This window comes from Paramisgurnus dabryanus, chromosome 20 (assembly GCF_030506205.2).
Source record: "Paramisgurnus dabryanus chromosome 20, PD_genome_1.1, whole genome shotgun sequence".
In the NCBI taxonomy this organism is placed as follows: domain Eukaryota; kingdom Metazoa; phylum Chordata; class Actinopteri; order Cypriniformes; family Cobitidae; genus Paramisgurnus; species Paramisgurnus dabryanus.
The window spans coordinates 28839910-28866255 of NC_133356.1; the positions used below are offsets into that span (position 1 = coordinate 28839910).

Here is a 26346-nt window from a genome sequence, read left to right on the forward strand (position 1 = left end):
AAACATATTATAAGCATATTAATTTAAAACAAATAAAACTCTGTCTGACGGTGGTGACATTGGCCTCATTATTCCAAAATGTATACCACTCAAGTCAATGGCTTCTTTCTTAAACTTTATGTAAATATTTGGTCCAAAAAATAACAATCCTGAGCACTGTGATGAACAAATATCAAATCATAACTTCCTAAAATACATAAAACCTGACAGAAAAGACAGAAAACCTGACGGTGGTGACATCTGACGGTGATGACAAAAACCTAATATAGATTAAAAAAATAGATGAGTTGTTCACATTAGTCATCTTGTTTCCCCTCTGTTGCTAGCTACTTCAGACCTCTTCTTAAAAATGATACATTTATTTCATAATCTAATCTAATATTTTTTATACAAAGATGACGGTGTTGACATGTTATGGTTGTCACAGTAGCAGCGGCCAAAAATATGAACAAGTTTAAGAGGAAATAGCAAACATACAGGAGCTTGAGTGATCTTGAAGGATGCAGTAGAGCTGAAGGTTTGAAAATGGGGTCCACAGGAATGCAGTTGACCCTGTAGTTGTCTGATTTTATTGCTTTTTATAAATATCTGACGGTGGTGACGAATATGTGGGACACATTTTGAGCAATCACAAAATAATAGTAAATATTGTCAAAACTCACTGTTTGTAGTTTTTAATACATATTACAATGTACTCTTTCAAGTGGGAAATATATTATTCAATTCAATTATTACTTTTGGCTTTTTTAATCAAGTTGAAATGATTATCTCTTAACCAAGGACAACTGATTTTGTAGGCAATGGGCCAGCATATAATCATTAAATTAATAAAAAATAAACCTATAAAGGAACCTTACATATGTGCAAATGACCCCCTGATTATAACACTGATTCCTTTTCTTCATGAAAATGTTATTAATTTCCAACAGAATCTGCACTTTTCTTAGTGGGACATGTTTTTGCCAAAGTTTCAAGAATCAGTGATAAATGATAAAAGTAATAAGAGGATGGACACTGAAGTTCTGCTAAGGATTGGGGATGTGATCAGCCCACCTCAACTGGTGCTGCTTTGAGGGCCATCTATAATGATACTGTCATTATTTTTAAAGGGGACATATTATGAGATTTTTTTTAAAGATGTAAACTAAGTCTTGATCTAGGTCTGAGCAAAAGTGTGCCGTTTTGGGTGTGTCATTTAAAATGCAAATGAGCGGATGAAGTGCAAACACTGATCACAATGATGGTGGTTTGTTGCAATTGAAACTCAATTGTGCTTTGAATTATTTTCTCTCTCTCTCTTTCTCTTGGTACTAAATAGCTGTGCTGTGGTTGGATAGTGCAGATAAAGGGGGCGGTATTACCTTATTCTGACATCACAATAAGGGCCAAATTACAATGACCTATTTTTTCACATGCTTGCAGAAAATGGTTTACCAAAACTAAGTAATTAAGTAAGTGATTGGTTGGAGGGAAATCTTGCCACGATTGGTCAGCACAGTGTGCTTGTTGTCTGATTGGCTGGAGTAGACGGTGGGCGGAGTCCACCTATTTGTGGATTCTTGTGCACGTCTTGACGTTAGAAATGTTTCAAATCCACAAATGCACAGAACGCGATCCACAAATGAGTGCAGCAATTCACAAATGCACAGAAAGCGATCCACAAATGCGCAGGAAGCCATTCACATATAAATAAAATAAAAATATATATTTATAAATATTTTTTCATTTGCAAATCCCATTTTATTTATTTGTGAATTTCCTTCCTTTTTATGAAATGTCTAACATATATTTATGGTTCGCTTATTGTGCATTTGTGGATTTAAAAAATATTTATGAAACTCTCTATATTTATTTGTGGATCATAGTATATTTATTCAGAAATACGAAACAAATCTGACCCCATAAGATTGTAAGCTTTCACTGGCAGGACAAAGCAGCACTCCTCTCCTTTCTCCATAAAAGGGCATTGTTGTCACTTTTAGATATTTAAATGCATGGCTCTGCATTGCAACTCTTTCACTTGCATATATGCCCTTAAATGATTTACAAGCATAGTGGGTAAGTGAAGACTAAAACCTACTGTAAATGTTATAATGTTAAGGTTATATTATACTTTTATACATTTACTAGTTCCTGTGGCTTACCATAAACAATGATGTAAATATCTGAAAGTGACAACAAAGCCCTTAATGCATTTACTAATGTTTAATACGACCTTGTTGTATTACCATATCATATGATTAATTCAATAAATAAATATAATAATAATAAATAAGACTAGGTTACCTAATCTGCCCCGTAAATGTGAAAGCATATGCTGTAAAAATGATATTGCAAATTTATATGGAATATTGACTGTAACTTTGGATAGATTCAACATTTATGTGATAGGCTATCAATATATACTATGCTCCGGAGTACTTGATACAGGCTGTACAGTTAGTTTAAACAAACTGTATCTGCGCCTGCACACTTGATGCTGCCACGCCCACTAGATCAGCGAGGGGGAGCTGGAGCTTCAGCTCCGCCCATTTGGCTCGGCAGCGAGCACCACTTGCAATAAACGAAAAACGAATTGACTGAAGTTCAAAGACTCTCTTCATTCTTTGTTAAAAAAAGGCAGGGCCGGCCCTGGCCAATTTGCTGCCCTAGGCAAGATTTCACCTGGTGCCCTTTAGAATCACAGAATCACAATTGTGTTCCAATCATTTTGTTCATAACTTACACAGAAACAAACTGCACAGCTTTGTCTTGTTTTTCTTTATTTTGAAAATATTTTGGAAACACACACAAACACACAAACACATACACACAATACCCTGTTACTCAGGCATTTGATCTTGACATTGTTAAAATCTTGTCTTTTTTACATGTTTTAACACTGTACATTTAACTTAAAATATTTAATTGTGTACAAGAAAACAGCTCTTATTAATGAATTATTAGTAGCATGTTGTAGTGTCTCGGGAGATTGTGCTCATTGTTAAATAGCTTTGTGGCTATTGCACTGGAGCGGCAGTTTAAAATATAAACCCAGAATTCAGCGAACGTCAAGAACAAGAGAAAAACAATAAGGCCAAGACGCGGGATTTAAATTACGTTACACGGACCATGTATAAATTTCAATGTTTCTGGACAGAAATACCAACTTTGTCTAGTATTAATAAGCTGCACATTGGAGTGCTGGCTGCTCCCCGCGGTGCTGAAGACGCGTGATGCCACATATACACAGATATCTACGTGCAATCTATTGGAAAGTGGAGGAGTCATTAGTTGGGTTAGTAAAATAACGAAATTACAGCTTTTAAACAGAAGAAAATAAGTTTTTTTGTAAAGAGATATATTTTTTTCAGATGAGTTAGTTGGGTTAGTAAAATAATGAAATTAGCCTATAGATTTAAGTACAAAATAATATTTATATAAAGAGAAATATTGAAATAAAATTGCAAAACTCTTCTTAAGAGGAAGTAATAAAGTAAAATAACGAATAATAATTATATAATAACGAATAATAGTTTCCAATAGGTTGCACGTAAATATCTGTGCTGCCACCACTACTCCGTCCGAGCGCGTCTTCAGCACCGCGGCCAGCACTCCAATGCGCAGCTTATTAATACCAAACAAAGTGAACAAGTTGGTATTTCTGTGCAGAAACATTGAAATTTAAACATGGTCTGTGTAACATTATGTAAATTCCGCGTCTCTGTCTGATTGTTGTTTCCGTTTTCTTGTTCTTGACGTTCGCTGAATTCTGGGTTTATATTTTAAACTGCCGCTTCAGTGCAGTAGCCACAGAGCTATTTAACAAGCACTTCCGAGATACTATGCTACTAATAATTCATTATTAACTGCTGTTTTCTTGTGCAAAATATTTATATAATAAAATATATAAATATTTATAGTTAAATGTTTATATACATATATTAAAAAAAATAATAATTTGGGCGCACGGACGCCCCAAGGGGTCGGCGGCGCCCTTAGCATTTGCCTATTCCGCCTATGCCCAGGGCCGGCCCTGAAAAAAGGAATAACGATAAAATGATCGCCAAAAACGAAAAACGGACCATTTTTAATTGGTTTTTCGTTTTTTGATTCTGACACAAAAACGGTTATTTGGTTTTTCGTTTTGAAACAAAAAACAGAAAAACGGTATTTTCGTTTTACAATTACAAACAAATTACGGATTATCCAGAGATCCCCTGACCCAGCACAACTTCATTCGCAGCACAACTTTGCGCTTCTGATCATATCATTGCCCTATTTATGGGCCTCCTTTTCTTGCGAAAGTGAATCACCGATCGCCCCATTCATTTCGCACACCTATTTGTTATTTTCCATGATTTTGCTTGCCCGGAGTCAGCCGGAACCGGCATGGTGTTTGTGGAAATCGGCCCGGGCAGAACTATTTCCGCCAGTTTTCGTTCCGCCTGCATTTGTCACTTTGTGACATTATCATATTGTGCCTTCCCCCGGTTATGAACACATGTATGGTTTAACCCATTTACTCCTAAAACACCAAAAACCTATTATTCTAGGATAAAAACCTTTATCTCCTGAGGGTTTTCAGAAAAAAAATACTAAGCCTCTGTAGCACTTTAGAAACATAAAATAAAAGTAACCGATGTAATGTTTCTTCGTGCAGCATCAGGCGGAAATGGGTTAATAGGTTAAAACTGGAATTGACAATATGAATGTGGAAATAAATACAGTACAAATGTCATAGTTTAAAGAAACTGGAATAAATATTTTTTAATAGCAGGCTGACATTTTGTTTTTCATCTTTATACATGACGTCACATGGTTGTAATAAAATCTGTTCTATTAATGCTTCAGCAAGGTAAATGTGATAAACAAGTCTTCAATCAGTAGATAATAAAATGGTGTAAAACATCATTGATGAAAGTTATAAATGCACACAGACAGCAGGTGGTGGTATTTGGTCTGCATTTCATTCAAAATACAGCATCATGTCTTCTGTTCAGCCCTTTCACTGAGAGTCACATAAATGAAGAATAATACAGAAAACATACTAATGAAAAAGATCAAAATAAATAAGATCTTAAAGGTAAGAATGTGATAAACATTATCATATGAAAATCTATAGAAGAATCCATAGTATTTACTATAGTAAACTGTAATAATATTTCACAACAACCATTACACACCATCAATTTCACAACGCAAAACACAATGGCACCCTCCATAGGATATAATGAGTATTACATGTTGGATTTCTTGTAATGTAATGAAAAAATGTAAAGGGTTTCTTTCTATCAATGATTTTTAGTAGTTAAAGTCAAATATAAACTATTCAAGCATTCAAGTCTTCATAGTCAGGGTAGCTTTTAAGGATGGCTGCTTGCCTGCGCTGGGATATCTCCAACCCCCATTCCCCCCTATCGTTTTGCAAGTCATGTGTTGTTCATGTTGTAAGGTGCACTGACTATGTGCTTATGTTTCTGAGGTGTTTTTTCCCTGTTCCCAAACTGTACTCCCTTTGGAGCATAGTCTGGAGGTTTGTTTTTTTTCTCCTCCCTAATGTAATGCTGTACTTCTTCTCAATACCCAGGTGAAAAAAAATTCTATTAAAAATATACTTTAAAAAAGTGTACTAAGTATATTTTCTAGATTTTGTACTATTTTCGTCAAATCCAAGTATAGTTAAGTGTACTCAATTATGTATTAACTTCAACTTAACACCTATTTGATTACACTTCAAGTGTAAATAGTATGCTAAAATGGAACAACTTTTTTTAAACTTCAAGTGCACTAAAATACACTCCTGAAAATCAAGATTTATGAGTAATTAAGCACACTTACAGTACAATTGCATTGTATTGCAATTTTAATGGAAATACACTTAAAAAGCCATTGCAGCACAAATTATAGTTGTGTTTAAGTACATTTTGTGCATACTGCTATCATACTTATAATTAGTATAAACTATGTTAATTTAGTATGCCTCTGTAATATTTCAAGTGCTCTACAAATGCACTTCCTAACTATTTTTAGTGCTTTTAAAGTGTCCCACTATGACAATAATAATGTTTTTAAAGTGAATTTCAATTATAACCTAAACATCATAGACACGTACTTTCAGTGCAATATTATTATAGTGTATTTTTTATATTTTAAGTATATTTAATTTGTACTTTTATCCCCATTTTGTTATACTTAAGCATGAATATTGCTGTTACACTACAAGTGTATAATATAACAATTCAGTTCAAATGCACACAAACAGATTACAAACTGCATTTCAAAAAAGGATCTTTATTAATGACACAAAAGTAACACACAAAACAGATATTGGCAAAATGGGGAACCTTAAACAGTCGACTTTCTTTGAAATGCCGGGAAGAGAACAATTGCGAACAACTTGTACTATATGGACATCTAGCTCTGATTTGAACTACTGGAGGCCTTGTAACTGGCATTGTTGCACTTCCTCCGTAGAAGGTCCCGGATCTCTGCCACCTCGATGTTGGGGAATCACTCCCTCACTGCATCTGTAAAACAGGAAAGAGACATTTCAATTTCAATTTTATTTATATAGCGCTTTTCACAATTTGTAGTTGTTTCAAAGCAGCTTTACATTAAAAGAAGCAGGGGAAACAGAAAAATCGACAGACAATATAAGTAGCAAAATACAGCGGCTATGAATAAACTTTACAAGTGAGCAAATTAATAATGTCTCGTATACAAGAGGGTGCTAAGTTAAGCCAATGTTGCTTGACTCCCCGGGGTTAAAAAAAACCCTAGGAGAAAAACCTCAGGGAGGAACAAAAAGTCCTAGGAGGAAAAGATATACACACATATATATATATGGGATGTAAACGGATAAGGAGATTTAACGGGTTCCGTCTAGGGCTGCACGATAAATCGCATGTGTTTGTCAGGCGCATCTCCTCAGTAATGCCGGTTCCTTGATTAGTATTAAATCGCCATCAGCTGTTTTCAGATGGAGCAGCTTTAACTACAGAGCCGTAGTTCCCTGACAAGCTGGGCCATATCGCATACATATCGCAGCCGATACGTCCGCGATAATTAATGCGAAATTGCCCCGATTGTCAGTGAACTACGGCTCTGTGTAGTTAAAGCTGCTACATCTGAAAACAGCTGATGGCGATTTAATACTAATCAAGGAACCGGCATTACTGAGGAGATGCGCCTGACAAACACATGCGACTTATCGTGCAGCCCTAGTTCCGTCGGTGGTCAGGCATCGGCTGGGCATCACGTTGAAGGGCAGCCAGTAGATCAGTGGTGTGTTGACCTCCACGGCAGCCAGAACTGGTCTGTTTGTCTCAATGTCCTCGGGTTTGAGGACGAGACAGGCCAGAACTGGTCTGTTTGTCTCAATGTCCTCGGGTTTGAGGACGAGACAGGGAGAGAGAAACAAAATCCTATTAGCGTAGGGGCCATTCACATGTAATGCAGTGTCACACAGTGTTGTGTTTTAATATCTGCTCGGTTCCAGACAGGCTAGCTATTGCGGCATTAGTAAATTACCCAGACGAGTTATGTGAATGCTTTGTTCCGTACAAGCTAACTTTTGCGAGATAAGTATAATTTACTAGACAAATTATGTGAATGCTTTGTTAAAGAAAAAAAGTCTTAAAGAATAATTCCGGTATTAAACACTTTGAGTCTCATTTCTGGTTTGTTTTGGATGAACTACAGTGATGGTCACTGAAATTTTGACAATGGGTCGTGTCTTGACTTTTTAACTTGTTTAGAAGCGTCTCTTGACTGCTTCAGAATGGAAGTCAAGGGCCATGCACAAACATGTCATTAAAACAACACTTAACGTTCATTTTCAAAACTGTGCTACTCACAGAGTGGTTTGTGGTGTTCGTTGATGATTAAAAACAAATATATCAGAGCAATGTATGATTTCAATCCGTGTTATTTGCTATAGTGGATCTATTTTTTCAGACACCTCACAACCACGTATATACTTCCGCTCTATATTTGAGTCTGAAGCGTTAGCACACTCTTGACCACTTGATGGCGACAACCACTTTGCCTAACAAGGATGCTGAACGGAACTTGGTGTCTAGCGTATAGACAGTCACAATCGAGCTCAAATTCAAACCTAAGGCTGGTCACTGAGCCATCAAATATGGGAAAAATTTGTACCCTACTCCGAGGGCACAGTTGCTCTGCTCATGCTAGCCTTTTGAGAGAAACCGAGCGAAAAAACTACAACCAGATGTAAACAGACCCTTTTCCATTTCCGGCGGCAGAGTGATATATCAGCGAGCAATGAGTCTTCCAAGAGAAGTCAATGGAATTTTACAAAATGCCAAATAAAACACCACAGAAACTGTATTTCGCTACACTACTTGTTTTTAATCATCAACGAACACCAAGAACCACTCGGTGAGTAGCACCCCTTACGAAAATTAACCATGGTTTTACTACAGTTAAGACCAAAAAAACCATGGTTACTGTAGTAAAACCATAGCTACCACAAAATAACAATGGTTTTGACAACCATGGTTTTCAAAAACCATAGTTAAACCATGGTTAGTGTAGTAAAACCATGGTTTTGCTCATAGTAATCAATTGACCAAAAAAAACATGGTTACTACACTTTTACCACAATAAAACCATGGTTAATATTCGTAAGGGACAGTTTTGAAAATGAAGGTTAAGTGTTGTTTTAATGACATGTTTGTGCATGACCCTTGACTTCCACTCTGAAGCAGTGAAGAGACGCTTCTAAACGAGTCAAAAAAAGACACGACCCATTGTCAAAATTACAGTGTCCATCACTGTAATTCATCCAAAACAAACCAGAAATAAGACTCAAAGTGTTAAATACCAGAATTATCCTTTAATGGAGCATTTCACCTGTAGAAACATTAATCTTTATTGAAAGTGTCTCATATTTGTAGTGGAAATGTAACATACATTTCGAATTTGGTGCCTATTTGACTAAAAAAGGGGTGTTTGTAGTCTCACCACCTCAACAAAGATATTGGACTTCCTTCTTTCAATGATGCAAAATTATAATTTTTTACATCATTGAAAGAAGGAAGTGCAACACTGAAATCTGTATTTCTCCTGTCTCAGGAAATGATGCATGACCATTCAAAAACATGACTGGGGTTCTAAAGATACAAAGCTTAATACAAATGGGTGAAGTGTCCCTTTAGATTTAAAGTGATTGACTGTGTCTGATTCACAGATACCAGTTGGCAAATCATTTCAGAGCTTAGACACTTTTGATATTCTAGGGAAAATTAAGAGACCAGAATTTTGCGACCGCAGTGTACGTGTTGGATTGTATTCTGATATTAAATTCTCTAAGATACGAAGGTGCTGGGCCTTTTAAGGTTTTATTGGTGATTAATAGTATTTTTAATTGTATGCGATATTTGACTGGTAGCCAGCATGACATGGGCATGAATTAAAACAATATTAAATTAAAAGATTAAACTTAACTTACATCATTTTTACACAGAAACCTCTTCAGCGTCAGCAAGGTCGACCACATGGTACATGACCTCTGTAAACACAAACATGGATAGACATCATATTAAAAAAGAAGACAATCATACAACTTTAAAATATATTTTGACTCCAAGCTTCTTTACAACAACATCTAACGTTAGTTTATCTTAAACTTAAAGTGAAGCTGGCTTGGTTACTAAACAGAATAAAGCTATTAAAACAGGCTTGCAAAATAAGCAGCATCTATCAGAACTTACCTACAGCAATGAGCTTTTAAACAACAGAAATCGTCTAAGGTTATCGTTTAAAATAGCAGAAAGAGCCATTTGCTACAGTTAGCTGAACATCTCCAACACAAGTAATCTTGCCGTTTTATTTTTAAAGTTTTAAACATCGAATTGATTCGTTTATCAGGCATTTTGCATGTTACTTTGCTCACTGAAAAACCGCATGTTCAAGTTCCTAACGTTACTGTGTACAGTGTATAACTTACTCTTAATGTTTCCTGTGTGTGCTTTAAATTAAAACACTTCTCGCATAAAGACAAAAATAATCACAGTGAAGAACAAAATAGGAACAAATATGGAACAGATCTGCGCGATGTAAAGGAATGAAAGTCAAACTTACCTCAGCCGTACTGTTTAGCATGAAAACGAGTCAGTAGCGGTTTGAAAAATGCCGTTGATCCTGATTGGTGGGAATGAATGGGTGGGTGCAGGTGCATTCTGGGAATTTGAGTCTTTTGCCCTGGCGTTGGTACTGCTTTAGCATGCTGCTGTAGATGTATTTTGACTACAATTTCCAAGTTGCATTGGATGTTTTTTTTTTTTTCATTATTTTGGATCCTCTGCTGGCACTTTATGTACTTTTTATAATCTGCGTTTTCACACTGATTTGTTCTTTATACTTTATCAATAATAAAAATATTAAATATTTTTATAAAATGTATAACGTTTACAAAACATGTTTAGTTGACAAACATGTTGACAGTTATTTTGAGTGATGCTCAGATTTTCTTAAATAAAAAAAACCTTTATCAATTAAATTACATTAGCATAATAATACATGTATTTAGTAAACACACTTGTAGATATATAATGTTTTTATGTTATGTGCTGCCTTGAACCCCCCACCCAGCTTTGAAAACAGAGACAGCAACTCTGTCATTAACCCTTCACACCTCACAACCAGCACTCCTTACAACCAGCTGTGAGGATTCCTAGAAACTTCCACCAGTATACATCCATATACACAAGGTTTCTGGATGTTTCACGAGTTTACTTCTGAGTATTACGTTTCCAAGCACTCTGCCTCATTTATCTGGCAAACCTAAAGTTTAGCAGGGATTTCCCATCCGTATTTGTCTGGATACAGCTCTTTTCATGCAGTGTATAGCCTACATTTTATTATTCTAACGTATTTTATGAAAGTACTCTGATATGCAACTAAAAATACACTTATTTTATAGTGTACTGTATAAAGTGTACAGAAGTCACACTTCTAATGAAGTGAGATCCTAGTATGCTAAAAAAGTAAATTAACAATTAATTTCCAAAAAATATACTTCCCATAAGTATATTGAATTGTCACTCTAAGTATGTCAAATTTAATACACTTAAAAAAAATAAACTTCTATACAATTTAAAATACATTGACAACAAAGTACACTTTCAAAAAGTACATTTAAAAAATATTTTAATTACTGGTAAATTAGTATACTTATTTTTTGGACTCTTAAGTTGAACTTAATTACATCTTTTTTTAAGTATACTTTCAAAAAGTACATTTAAAAGATAATTGAATTACTGGTAAATTCATTATACTTATTTTTTGGACTCTTAAGTTGAACTTAATTACATATTTTTTGAAGTATACTTTCAAAAAGTACATTTAAAAGATAATTGAATTACTGGTAAATTAGTATACTTATTTTTTGGACTCTTAAGTTGAACTTAATTACATATTTTTTGAAGTATACTTTCAAAAAGTACATTTAAAAGATAATTGAATTACTGGTAAATTAGTATACTTATTTTTTGGACTGTTAAGTTGAACTTAATTATATCTTTTTGGAAGTATACTTTTAAAAAGTACATATTAAATACTCTTTAAATTAAGTACAACAAGTAGAAGCATACTTGTTTTATACTTCATGTACTTCAATCATATTTCTAATACACTAAAGTATACTACTTTTTTACCTGGGTACTCTGTTGACCTGTTCTGTCTACCCCTTGTTTTTTATGTATTGTATGTATGGACAGGTTGATGGCTGTAATTTCGTTGTACTTGTACAATGACAAATAAAGCTTCATCATCATTTGCACGTAGTTACACTCTTGACCCAAACCCAGGGCCTACACTCCTTTAAAGTTAAAAGTTATTTCAAGAATCATTTCTTTCTTACATTTTTATAATCTGAACAGAACGGTTTTCAGATGTTAAATGTTTATTATGGAACCCTTTAGAAAAAATGGGATCATGAAGCACCTTAATCTTTTAAAGGGCAAACACGCATGTACACAATAAGTGCAATGTACTATAAGCTTTTCTTTTTATGTAAGTACTCAATAATTAACACTAAAATAAAATAAAATAAGTGTAACCGAAAATACAGCACCAGTGCAAATTGAAAGCAGAGTTTAATAACTGTATGAAACTTTATCACTATCAACATTTACCTAATGCATCAGAAATCTTATCAAAGTGTTGCAATCCACTACTTTACGCAATCATTATCATCATGATACTCATTTCACGTGACCATACTAATTCAGTCATTGACAGTGCGACCCTGTTTTTATAAAAAAAATGGTTTCAGCTGAACAGACCATACGACTATAAACAGGATACGGTAAATTGCAAAAAAGGTTGAAACAAAAAACCCCAAGCTGTCTTCCAGGTGTAAAGTGTGAACTGCAGATAATGAAAGCAAGAGAGAGGATTGCAAACAGGGAGTGTGACAGTGACTCACAGAGAGAACGAGAGATTGGAGGTTTACCTTTAACCTTAGCACCAATCAATGCTTTGCTGTCTGCTTGATCTAATCACAGGTCAAAGTCTCATCCACCATTCACTATCAATAGTCTCTGTTTGTGCTGCTCAGTCTTCTCACCAAAACCCTTCACGGCTATCCAGCTCACCTTCTCCTCAGACCCTTTAGATCTGTTGGGACCCGGTGTTGAATCATGTTGTCCCGTGTGCTGGTGCTTCTTTGGCTGTGTATCTCTACAGGCTTGGCCGCTACGCTCATCCAGGCCGCAGGGGACTCGACAGCTGATGGGTCTGTTTTACCTGAAGCTCAGGCGGATGGGACACCAAATGTGGAGTTTCAGGCAGAAGACATCCTAAAGGAAGATCCCCTTGCTGTGGAGAAACCAGCAGAGACTCAGAGTGCCACTGAAGAGTCTGAGGACGATTCATACTGGGGTCTGAACTCAATCCGAGGAAGCTTCCAGTCAGTGAATAGTTATTTTGACTCAGTGCTGGAGTTGATGGGAGGACGGGATGGTGTGTGTCAGTACCGCTGTAGATATGGTAAGTAATACTGTACCAATGTCATGACATTTCTCAGATCATGTAATGTTGTTGACAGAGATATGACCATAAAACCAATTAGTTAAAGGAAATGTTTACCAAAAAATATATTCAAGTATTCAGAAGCAATAACATAGCTTTGTGTCTCCAAAGATCAGACATTTATATTGATATTCAATGATAACCGACCTCCAACAGATGGTGTTTTATAGTCATTTTAGGAGCTTGACATTTTCTGTCGTTTATTTCCTTTGTGCACTTTTCTAATTCACAATACAATTTGCCACTGCTCATTTTGGCATAATAATTGTATGCCGTGCAGTTTTAAAATGCTGACTGAACATTTGGCAGACATCTGAGACTTGACAAACGGCCAAATAAGGCAATCAAAAAGTTGTAACATTTAATCTTGTAATGCAACCATTTTTAAACCCCAGGTTCATCTTCTCTTGCAATGACAGCGGGGATGAACTGACCATTAGGAGCTATGGGACGTATCCTGATGGGGAGGCTTCTGCTAAAATCAAATTAGATACAAAGTAAATCTAAAGGGAGTAAAATGTTTATCTTATTGCTTGGCTTTGAACTGCTTAAGATACTAACCCTGAAGGACATGATAGTGTGTGCTAGCTAAAAGGTTTGTAGCAATAAAAATCTATATGAACTATAGATATTAAAGTTTGACTTAGATAAATATGTGAGGAATATGGTTATCTGCTGTTGTTTGTGATAAGCCGGCATAGGTCAGCTGTTGTTTGTCTCATTTCACCCTGAATAACAATGAAGATGATCTCAATACTGAATTAATGTTTGATCTTTCAAATATATATAAAATCCCACTTACAGTATTCATACCCTGAATGGACAAAATACTGTAAAAACCAGAGCTCCTGGGGAGCTTGTAACAGCTCACATATAATGCTATTTCCTCCTTTTTGCAAATAGCATATTGTGTAAAAATATTATAAAAAAATATATTTCTGTTAAAGATATTTGCGGTAATGTTATGCATTGTTATGTTATATGTTTGGCTAAAGAGTTAAGATCAACAGTGTGTCTGAATGCCAAACAACTTTAAGTAGGAGAAACTTTTTAACTTCCACAATAATTAGATGGGTGAATACATTAACATCAACAAAAAACACACATGACTACCTACAATAACATGTTAACAGCACCGGTTCAGTAAATTAGATAGAAACAATATATAATATTTTAATTATTAAACAACTTGATAACTAATACAAGTATAATGAGGGAAAGTTCACCAAGATGTTCCTGGTTGTGTGTAGATAGATATGAGCAGTAGTTTTGTCGTGGATTTTCTTCTGTAGAAACTGAGACGTTTGAGATGAAAAATGATCTTCAAAGTATTTTATGAAAGTATTGGGTCATACGGCTTAGTACACAATAGTGGTTAAAAGATGTACACCCAACCTGATCATTTGTCTGACTTTATTTTATGTTTACCCCAACCCCCAAACTACAGTAGTACAAGCCAGTTTTCTGTAACCTTTGATTGAACTTCAGATCTGCAAAAAGTTACTTGCGTCGCAGGTGGTCAAACCACAGCTTCTTTAGAGAACTGCTCACTGTCTCCTTTATACACCACGAAACTCATCTGCAGCTTGGTAAACAGGAAAACTCTGCTTCTCGTAAATGGCTATGTTTACATGCACAAAATGTTCTCAATCTGACTGAATTTAATACAATTGCAGGTTACGACAGTACCATTTACATATACCCTAAACATTGCAATCTGATCTAAAATGTTTGTTTACATATATTCAATATAATAATTCTATAAAAAAGCATCCCAATGGACACTCAAAACTAGCCCAAAAGCATCCAAAGACTATTCAGGGCCCAAATGCCAATAACTATTTAACAAAATCTTTCAATCTTAAACCCACAGAAAAAATCAACTTAAGAAAACGGTTTAAAAGTAAACCAAATCTGAATTCAAAAAAGCAGAGGACTTGGCAACGCAGCGCACAACATCTCTCATTGAGTTCACGCTTTATGTCTTTATAAATGTACAAAGTTGGAGAAAGTTGTTCTTAAGAAGTTTTCAGATACAGGCAATGAAAACACACTTTTTGAAAAGCACAACACTATTTTATTGCTTTATGTAATGTTTTTAAACCCTGCAAAATGTACAGCGCATGACCCCATTACTTTAATAATGCATGTTGCCATTGCCTTGCTCTTGCATGTTTCTGTGACGAGATTCATGTTATATGTAAATAAGACATAAATATAAGACATGAACTTTAAGCACCAATGTTCTGCGCATGTGCATGAGGTATTTTTGCATTAGATTGAGAAAATACTACACATCCTGTACATGTTAAAACGTTATACATTTTTTTTTACATTAAACCAATAAAAGTATCTTTAGATATAGTATAATAAAACACATTATAGTCCCATAGTTTTAACATGATCCCTTGGCATTTTAAAATTCAGTGTACATTGTTTTGGTATCTGTCACAATATAAAGTCTGCAGGAAAGATGATACAGTATAAATGCTTGATTCTGATTGGCCAGTCGCAACATTTACTAGTTATAACAACTGCCTGAAACTAAAAACACACAGGAGCATATCATTCTGACTATAACAGTTTAATATTACACAAAAATGAAATATAAATATGTCTTTTAATAAGAAATGTGATATTATATTTACAAATGATTCAACCATATTGTGTTCGTGACATTTGAACATCTCGTCTTAACTTAAAACAGAAAGTAAACAGGTATTCTTTGAAGAAGGTCTGTATTTGTTAAAAATGAGCAAATAAAACATTTCAATTCAATAATTAATGCTCCTTACCTTATTTATGAGGTAATAGCTGTGTAATAAGCGGCATAATGTACAGGCAGCCCATTGTTATTGCAAAATAAGCCCCTTTAGTGTGATACAAAACCCTGTCTGGGCTTTTTTCTGCGATAACAGCTTGACGTTAGAGAGCTCCAGGAACACAAGAAAAGTACAAGCAGGTGCTGGAGCAGGATTGGAAATAAACTTTACAGGACAATGGGTCCCAGGAGCAGATCCAAAAAAGAAAATTAGCTCATTTTTCACTCACCCTCAATCCATCCGAGGTGTATGTGACTCTTCTTTCAGCCAAACACAGTAAAGAGTTATATTAAGGACCAGCTATTTTCTGATTCACAATTTTTCATTTCCTTTGGTGTGTAAGTGCTACCCATCCTCATGCCCGTGGCGTCAATATTTGACGCACTTGACCATGCGTCAATATGTTACGCCGAGGGTATACCTTTCGCGTCATTTTTTGACGAACTGGGGACTTCAATACTATTACGTCCGTTGCATTCTCTTTCCTATTTTCTTACCATTTTCGCGTCGGTTTAGGGTTAGATTTACATAATGACATCCCTACCCAAACCTAACTCTAACCCTAACGCCAGGTGACAACTGTTTAAACTGTTTAATTTCGCGTACACTGTTTAATATGCGTAATCTAACCCTAAACCGACGCGAAAATGGTAAGAAAATAGGAAAGAGAATGCAACGGACGTAATAGTATTGGAGTCCCCAGTTCGTCAAAAAATGACGCGAAAGGTATACCCTCGGCGTAACATATTGACGCATGGTCAAGTGCGTCAAATATTGACGCCACGGGCATGAGGATGTGTACCAACCCCAAAGTAAACGATGAGCAAGTTATCATTTCCAACTTACAGTAAATCTCTTTTCTTGGACTACAACATACACACGGATTGTAGAAAACAGTTTACTTCCTGGGTCTGTTGACGTGGACACGACGGTCATTATCATAATTCGTCCTTACAGCCTGTAAGTAGTCGATGTTTTCATATTTAAAGAATTTACTACTGACTAAACCATGATTCAAACACAAGTCTTGAGCAGTGCAGAGTAGCACTTGTTGTTAGTCAGTTTTAATGTTTCTGATCTGTTACGTCCTGCTCAAGCCGCGCTGGTAAAGTTGATCGATCAGCTTCGGTCATCTGCATTTTTGGATCAGATTCGGCTCGTATTGATAAGGTAGTAAAGACAGGCCCGGATTAACACAGTGAAGAGGCCCAGGGTGACCAAATTTCAAGTGCCCTGTATGTATTTAAGAAACATTTACATGTTTATATATATTTATTTATATTTTTATATATTCTATATTAAAAATAAATTTAAAAAAATTATATATAAGTAAAACAATTCTGAAATGAATATATGAATGTGTGTGTGGTTAAATATACACAATAATTAGACACAGTACACGCACATAAATTATGCAAAAAATCACTTTTATTTTGTATGCGATTAATCGCGATTAATCTTTGCCCAGCACTAATATATATATATATATATATATATATATATATATATATATATATATATATATATATATATATATATATATTAGTTATTATTATATTATTATATTGAACTGTAGTCATTCAGGGCTCCAGACTAACTTTTTTGTTATTAGGAGCACTGTAGCCCCTGACTGAAAATTTTAGTTGTTGGAGCCATTCGTTGCTACACAGTCTCACCCCATGGCGTCAATATTTGACAACATTTGACCATGCGTCAATATGTTGACGCGGAGGGTATACCTTTCGCGTCATTTTTTGACAAACTGGGGACTTCAATACTATTACGTCCGTTGCATTCTCTTTCCTATTTTCTTACCATTTTCGTGTCGGTTTAGGGTTAGATTACGCAAAATTAAACAGTGTACGCGAAATTAAACAGTTGTCACCTGGCGTTGGGGTTAGAGTTAGGTACGCGAAATTAAACAGTTGTCACCTGGCGGTGGGGTTAGAGTTAGGTTTGGGTAGGGATGTCATTATGTAAATCTAACCCTAAACCGACGCGAAAATGGTAAGAAAATAGGAAAGAGAATGCAACGGACGTAATGGTATTGAAGTCCCCAGTTTGTTAAAAAATGACGCGAAAGGTATACCCTCCGCGTCAACATATTGATGCATGGTCAAGTGTCGTCAAATATTGACGCCATGGGGTGAGACTGGGTTGTTCTGTGTATTGGCATGGGTTGGCGCTGTGATCTGCCACTAGTCTTCTTAAGACGGGGACTAATTACTGCAGGTGTGCCGCACGTCGAGGTGCATGGTTTTTGACCGTGAGACACGGCGCGCAGTAGGCAATTCATGGAGACTTTAATGATTTATGTTGAGAGTTAAGTTGATTTGAGAAGTGTTTTATTTTTCTTTATGTTAATAAATGGATTGGCATATCCGAAGTTTATTTTTGGACTTTTGAAAGTTTATAAATTATTTTAAGCCAAAAGGAAACCGTACGTCGCAATACACGCGTGCAAAACCACTTAAATGTGTGCCAACAGAAGTGCTAGCAGAAAATTTAGGGCACACCTTAAATCAGCCTGCAATGCAATTATTCACATTTTTTCCAACTGCATTACTGAAAAATACTAAATAGACTTAACTCTATGCAGTTGCTGCACATGTCATTATGCACAATTGATGAAACTTTTAGAATAGGCAGTTATGAACCAAAGAATCATACAACCCCCTTCACTAATTCTAAGCATAAGATACATACATATACAATAAGTTATATCCAGATAGAATACTGTAATGAGATGAGTGGCAGGGCAATCTAAATACTTGTATCCTTTACACGCTTCTCATCCTTTGTTCGGTTTTCCTTAACTTGGCACTGATGTCTGATGTACCTTTATTCTCATCTATAATGTTGTTGGTGTTAATGTAGGCTAAACGTTCTCCCGCTCTCTTTGTCTCTCATCTCTGCAATGTTTAATTTTAAATCTGCGCCAGCGTGTCTCCTCACGGTTCTGAGTGAGATGTGTTGACTTTATCCTGGCTGCGTAGACCCATCGGTACAATCAAATGAGCACATGGTGGTATAAAACTATATACTTGTCATGCAAATGAGCGTTGAAAACCCGATCGTGCATTCCATAGTTTTGTCACGGGTGCCGCACATGCACGAGTACTTTTTGGCTGCAGTCTGGAGCCCTTGGTGCCCCCCATTGCCTGGTGCCCCAGAGCACTCGCCCAATCCCGTCTATGGATAATCCGGCCCTGAGTAAAGACGATATTAACTCCTGTCAACATTGCATTGTGAGCGAATCTTTCAAACATGGTAAGCGTCACTTTCCAGAGGTTTTCAGGCCAATCACAATCAGAGGACACTGCGCTTTCAGGACGATGAGCTTTGTACAAATTCATATGTGGAAAATAATGTGTTTTTTTTAACCATAAACACGCAAACACATTGTATTATACCTAATACTCAAAATAACATTTTTTTTATCAATGAAATAGATGCTCTTTAAAAACATCCTGTCTTTCTTCAGGTTTATAATGGCACTGGATACTGCCTCCACATAGCGCATCCATTTATCAAAAACTAATCCATACAGTTATTAAATGTCAAGGCAAAGCAATGGGATTTTTTTCAGTAAGAAAACATATTAATTTCAAACTTTATAGGCTGACCTCCCAGTGGCAATGAAAGGGAAAATGTTATAATAAAAATGTATTATACACCTCCTTTAACTTTTCTCTGTACATTGTTATGGTTAAAAATGCTCCCTATAGCTTTCCCTGGGGCTGTATCTTTTTAAAAAGTGCACATTTGGACCTAAAGGGTTTCATACAGTAGTATCTCAAAGGTTCCAGAGAGTTCATAATAGTATACCTCTGAGGTACATATTGGTGCCAAATCTATACCATTTCTGACATTGTAAAGTATATGGACATTTTTAAGGTACTGAAAGGTGTTCTGTATATGAAACTGATTCTTAATATTTGTTTATTCCCAGGTAAAGCTCCTCAGCCTCGTCCTGGCTACCAGATGCCTGAACCCGACGGCTGTAGCACCACGCTGCTTGGCTTCCAGGTACCAAACAGTGTATGTGTCTATTTATCTCTACTAACATAAATCAATAACTAGTTAACCTCTGAAGCTTGAATTAGATTCACCTTAGTGCATGATTCTGTGCGTGAATATCTGCTGATCAAATACAAGTGTGGCTTACTCAAAAACTAACATTTTGTCTTCATTCACTCAGCTGTTTGTTATTCCAAACCTGTTTGATTTTCTTGCCTCGATGGATCACTAAAAGCGATCTTTATATTAACAGTACACAGTATTGTAGTTTGATAAATGGTCACTATAATGCCTGTTAAAATCTCTAAATTTAATTTGATTCAAGCACAATTTTCATGTGCATGAAACTTTGCATGAAAATCACACAGGATTTTAAGTATTCAGTCACTGTTAATCCTTAAATCCTTTTCAAATGTGCATATATTCACTTTAGAATAACAATGACAATGTGTTTTCATGTGAAATGACTTTCTCCTATCCCAGTTTATTGCATTGACTCTGTAAATGTGTCTTTGTGACACTATTGAACTTTTTGACCTTACTTTGACTTCACTTTCTAGCCAAACCAACAGTGTGTGTTTGAACCAATGGCGATATGTGTAATGAGCTGTTTAATACTGTTTGTATGATATATTAAAGAGGGAAAAATCCCTTCAACTTCAGCTGAAATTGGGGCCGACATTTAAACACCTGCCATAAGACACAAGCAATAATACATTTACAAGGTGGGTGAGTTTTGCAATTCAGTTTGATGCCCCTGGGGTCACAGAAATGACACTTTCAATGGCTTCAGAATACTTTTAATATAGTAATAGTCATATTAGCTAGTTTAATTTACAAGAAAAGGAATCTCATCCATGCGTCAGCTCGTACAGTCTTAATGTTGCTCACTGTATCTTTATGCAAAGAGTTTAGACGCTGAGAGAGATGTGCATTTCACCAGGACAGCAAGACCCAGCATTTGTGGGCCAGGACAAGCGACACACTAGCCAGTATTTGTACAGATGTGAGGCTAAGATTCATTCAAACAGTTGCTATTTGTCTAAATGGGTATAAAATTCACCAAATGTAGCAATAAAATCGCTAAATTGGCAACATTGCTTCACCCAATCCCAGTTTCTTGGGCAAGTAAACCCTACCCACTTATTAACATTGAATTTGCATACAAATTGAAAATGAAAACCAATAAATAAACATTAAACTTTACATTTTAATTAAAAAAATCGATTACATTTAAAATCGATTAAAGACCACCTATTGTATGATTCACAATTTTACATTTCCTTTGGTGTGTAAGTGTGTATTAGTAAATGTTAACAATATGCAAAAGATACAAACCTCAAAGTAAATGATGACACGAGTTATCGTCTCCAACGTAAATCTCTACAACAAACACACGGATTCTAGGGAACAGTATATTGCCTGGGCCTGTTGATGTAGACACGACCGACATCATCATAATTCCTTCCGCTTTGATTCATAGCATTGCACTGTGAACTAATCTTTCAAACATAGTAAGGGGTGTCACATTTCCGGCTGACGTCAGAGGTATTCAGACTAATCACAAAGTACAGATTAGCTGGCCAATCAGGAACACAGAGCTTTTCAAAGCTGTGCGTTTCAGGAAAAGAGTGAAATCTGGAGCTACAAAAATGTACTGTACGGAGCCCCTAAGGGGACATGGGACAAAAATTTTATAAAGTTTAGTTTCATGTGCTCACGCAAAACTTTCATGTGCTCACTCGAAACCTACATGTGCTCACGCGAAACTTTCATGGGCTCACGCGAAACTTTCATGGGCTCACGCGAAACTTTCATGGGCTCACGCGAAACTTTCATGGGCTCACACGAAACTTTCATGTGCTCACGCGAAACTTTCATGTGCTCACGCGAAACTTTCATGTGCTCACGCGAAACTTCCATGTGCTCACGCGAAAATTTCATGTGCAGAATTTATTTTTAAAGTTTAGTTTCGCGTGCTCACGTGAAGCTATCACGCGAGCACGTGAAACTATCGTGTGCTCACCTGAAAATAAGCGAAGTTTCACGTGCGCGCGCGATAGTTAATCACTGGATTTGCTTCATGTGATTTTTTCCATCTGACTTAAGCCCTATTCAGACGGCAATTGATTCTCATGTCTGTTAAAAAAATTAGCATGCCTCCTCAGGGCTAAAACTCATGCATTCAGATGGAGATATATTTGTGGTAGATGTGTGAGTTTATAATTCTTAACACCTGGAAATGCGCTGTGGAAGTTTACCGGTTCCACTAAATCAATTTGTTTATGTTGTTATTGCTAAAACTGTCATTATATTAAATTACTAAAGCAATTACCAAATCTAACCCCCAACCCAAGCAACAATGGTTTAAAAAAACTGAAAAATTGAGAAACCAATAAATAAAACAACATGAAAAGATAAGTCGTATTAAGTGAACGGGAAGGACTGACGCAATATATGCATGCAAAATTGGAAATTGGCGTATGTATTGCACAACTTTTTTTATATTTGTGTACATATTTCCTGTATTTTCGGTTTGTATCGTAAAGCAACACTATGTAGTTTCCGTGTAAAAAATGACTTCCAGCTCCCCCATGTGGTTGAAAAGCGCAACAGTGCCTGGTATCAGACACTCTTCTGCAGGCAGGGGGAGGGGCGGGGCTGTGTTTCCTACCCTCCACCGCCACTTTCAGAGTGTGCTTGTAGCAGCTAGGAGGCTGCTCAGGTTGCAGCAACAGTACAATTTGTCCAGTTAAAAGTTGTTCTATCACTGAAATAATTTTAGAGACATTATTTAAAGGTAAAAAAACTACATAGTGTTGCTTTAATCAAGAGAGTGAGTAATAAATATGGATGGTCATTAAAAACTTTTTAAACAACAAAGCAAGTGGTGGCCTAAGATTTTGGGCACTGTGTGAAATCGAATAATTTTAACATACTCTATTATAGGGATATAATACATTTAGGATAAACCCCTTTCTTTACATGTCTGTCAATTACATTCATTCATAACTAGAATAAGTTTCAATGTTGCCCAGATTTCAGTCCAAAGTCAGTGGTCTGGCTAAGTTTGGACTAGTATTGTACAGACCAGAAAAACTTACAAATGAAGAGGTTAGTAAAGGTCCTGAAAAGAGGATGAACATTTAATAGGTTCCAGTTAAGCCGATTTAGATGCTAAAAAAACTCCGGCCAAGCAGCTGATGGGAACGCTGTCACAATAAAGGAAGTTAAATGAGTCAATTAAGTTTCACACAAAGACTCATAGATAGTCCTGTGTGCAATTTAGGCTCCAAAATAAATTCTGCGTTTAAGATGCCCACCCAGAAAGCACTTAATAAAGCCTGTACATCTATATCCTCAGTAATATTGGCTAGAAATGTAATTGTCTCATGTTTCACCTTGAATAAATTACGATCAGACTCTAACCTCTATTATTGTGATCCATAAATAACTGATTCTCTCTATAATAGAGACATTTATTATCCAAATGCAATAAATCATTTAAATAAATGATTACTTCCCACACAGATTAGATGCTAACAGAGAAAATTACCAACATTAGCGGGCGTCACCAAGACTGTAAAGACAAACATGCAAGGGAATTCACTCCTGCAGGTCTTTATTTTGTTTAGATTAAAGTTAATGAAACTATAATGACAGGTCGGTGTTTAGTGTTTCTTGGGATATCGTTGCATTATTCTGTATATGTTTATCAGTATACACTGTTAGAAAAATGCCAAAAAATGCTCCCAAGCTGTCACTGTATTATTAACCCTATAAAAGGTCCTAATATAAAACATTTTGGTACAAATATGTATACATTTGGTGCCAATATGTACCTTTGATATACTAATATGACCTCTTTATGTGCAAAAGTGTACTTTTTGAAAGGGCACCGCCCCAGGGACAATTTTGTTTTATAATATTTTTAGTTCAGTGCTTCTGCGGAGAGCCCTGTACACCATGCTATGCTGTAATGCAGACAGTTTGACTTTGGATGTTAATGTTGTGTAATGTGCTGTTTCTCTGCAGTTTGATGTGGGTGTTCCAGCCATGACTAAGTGCTGTAACCAGTTAGACATTTGCTACGACACCTGCGGTTCGAACAAGTACCGCTGTGACACAAAGTTCCGCTGGTGCCTTCACAGCATCTGTGGTGATCTCAAGAAGAGTCTGGGCTTAGTTGCAAAGGTTCAAGGTGTGAAATGCTCTCATTCCAACATTTAACTCACACCTCAGCTCTGTTCAAAAACCCAGCGAGCTGCATGTGTTATAAACCATTTAGTACATGTTTTCTCTGCCATATTATATGTTAGCATCACATGGAAACCCACACAGCAGACGACTCCATACCGGATCTGCACCGGATTTGTGCCAAAGTCAGTAGCTCCGGTGCGGATCCGGTATCAAGTCGTCTGCTGTGTGGGAATCCCATAAAGCACAGCAGCTCGTTATGGACTTAATGAGGTTGTGGCCTAATTGTTTATTGTGGCTGAAAGATAAAACAAACACAAACGCACAATATGAGATGCTTAACACAATTCCTCTTTTGTTCTTCTACAGCATGTGAGACCTTTGCTGACACTATGTATAACACAGTGTGGACTCTGGGCTGCAGGCCCTTCATGAACAGCCAGAGGGCAGCGTGCTATTGTGAAGGAGAAGAGAAAGATGAGCTGTAAACATCTGCACATCATCTTTAACACCTGTGAACACTCTTTATGTGTTTACAATACTGACTCCACGGCAAGGATCAGCTGTGTTCGAATTGAGGGGGGGCTGGGGTAGTCCTGGACCTCCTATAAGCCTTGAGAGAAACCCTATGAAGCACAAAAAATATTAATTGGGGGGTTGCCTGTTTTTAATTAAAATACTACATGAATTTAAAATTCTTGTGCTGAGCTGCAACAAAGTGATATTGTCAAATTTTTTTCCCAATTTTGCAGTAAACCAAAAGATTTCTGTCTGAAATTTCACACTAATTTGAGGGGTAAAATGGTTAGGGTTTGAGTTAAGGGTCATGTGAGGTTTCTTTGATTAAAACATTGATTCAGGACGAATAAAAAAGCTGATCCAGGATCAACATTACAATGATGGGGGCTTGGCCAGGGGGGTGGGGCTTAGCTAGGGGACAATTCGAACACTGGGGATCAGTAAATCTCACAAAACACTTCCAGTTCACATTCAAATATAAAATATATTTATTAGAAGCCAAAATATTTTCACCCCAGTTTGCATTATGATTGCAATTTGATTTTTTTTTACTAATGGGGTTATAATATTAAAATGGAGTTTTAGTAATTTTTTTAAATAATCACAAGAAATACCAGGCAGTACAAAAAATACTACAATTTAAATAATATTTCAGTATTTTTCAAAATTGATAATTGGAGTGGAGGTGTCACATAAAACAGTTTTTTATTTTTTTGATGGCAGGAACTTTAGCAAGGGACCCCTTTCCTAAAACATATATCCATATATTTTACAAAGAAATTTTAAACTGTGATAGATAAATAGTAATTGTGATATTATAAAGAAAGCAAATTGTTTACAAACTTAAATAATTGGCTACACATAGACTTCACAATTTGTCGTTTTTCTCTTGAAAATTTTCTGAGGGGCCCCTATTTGAAAACCCCTGACAAAAACAATGCCTCAATAAAAATGAAATCAGATTTTATTTTCAAAATACAGTATATAATATTTTCTTTGGTTTGACTATGTGAAATGTGATATTGGGTGAGATTCACCCACTAATGTGTGGACTAGTGCTGATGGATCAGTTTAAGTGAAACAAAGGAATTTGATATGTTTGGATGAAAGTGCATATTTGTAGCTACTTTATCACTGTGTGCAGTTTCTTCCTATAAGAGGACAAAATACCCAGTCCAAGTTACATGAACATGGGTAGAAAGCTGATATCATTACAGTAAAAAATCCAGTGAATGGATGCTGTCGGCATGACTTTTGCTTTAAGTTAAATTGTCTGTTTTCTTTTTTGTTAAAGATTATAAATATTTCTTCAACCCATAAGGGTAGAGTAGTGATATTTATAAACCCACACAGGGATGTTCAGGAAACAATATGCTGTAAAATAAAACTCATCTGAGAGAAATGCTTATTTTTATTTTGAATTTTATTTAACCTCAAATTAATATTTAATCTGTCTGAACCTTAACAATGCAAAGGTTGTTTATTATACTGTGAAAGACAATAAAATGCTTGTGACAAATAAAACTGTTGTATTACTTCAATAATACAGTGCTGAACATAATAATACATATTACATATTTTAAAAAAGCAATTGAACAGACTGTAATAAATTTGGTTCAAAGCTTCAATTTAATTGTGAAAGCTTGAGATACAAGGTTCTGTGTTGACATTAACAGATGCTTTACTGCAAACAGACGACTTCAAACAGGTTCATAGCCTCGAAATGATCTGTAAATACGAAATGATG

At 35.9% G+C, this 26346-nt stretch overlaps 1 protein-coding gene and 1 long non-coding RNA gene across 4 annotated transcripts; one reads left to right on the plus strand and one right to left on the minus strand.

Annotated features, from left to right (window-relative positions):
* Positions 1-6253: 6253 nt before the first annotated feature.
* On the minus strand, positions 6254-11666 carry LOC135732801 (uncharacterized). 2 transcript variants are annotated; one of them, XR_012335549.1, is made up of 3 exons: positions 9458-11273; positions 7159-7315; positions 6254-6509 (listed from the first exon to the last, which is right to left on the minus strand). It is a non-coding gene; the product is annotated as an uncharacterized lncRNA (long non-coding RNA). The 2 variants fall into 2 exon arrangements; XR_012335548.1 differs by lacking the exon at positions 7159-7315 and having other exon boundaries at positions 9458-11666.
* Positions 11667-12469: 803 nt separating this feature from the next.
* pla2g12b (phospholipase A2, group XIIB) lies at positions 12470-25415 on the plus strand. 2 transcript variants are annotated; one of them, XM_065251123.2, is made up of 4 exons: positions 12470-12999; positions 19816-19904; positions 23919-24084; positions 24450-25415. In XM_065251123.2, the coding sequence occupies exons 1-4, from the start codon at positions 12651-12653 to the stop codon at positions 24566-24568; spliced, it is 723 nt and encodes a 240-aa protein (XP_065107195.1). In that variant the 5' UTR covers positions 12470-12650; the 3' UTR covers positions 24569-25415. The 2 variants fall into 2 exon arrangements, with proteins under 2 accessions (XP_065107195.1, XP_065107206.1); XM_065251134.2 differs by having other exon boundaries at positions 19816-19892.
* The last annotated feature ends 931 nt before the right edge of the window (positions 25416-26346 follow it).

What these genes read in the sequence shown, in the direction of transcription:
- pla2g12b (XM_065251123.2), top strand. Translation starts at nt 12,651, where the DNA reads ATGTTGTCCCGTGTGCTGGTGCTTCTTTGGCTGTGTATCTCTACAGGC. An exon ending in TCAGTACCGCTGTAGATATG is followed by an intron (nt 13,000 to 19,815) that starts GTAAGTAATACT and finishes GTTTATTCCCAG; the next exon opens with GTAAAGCTCCTCAGCCTCGT. An exon ending in GCTTCCAGGTACCAAACAGT is followed by an intron (nt 19,905 to 23,918) that starts GTATGTGTCTAT and finishes GTTTCTCTGCAG; the next exon opens with TTTGATGTGGGTGTTCCAGC.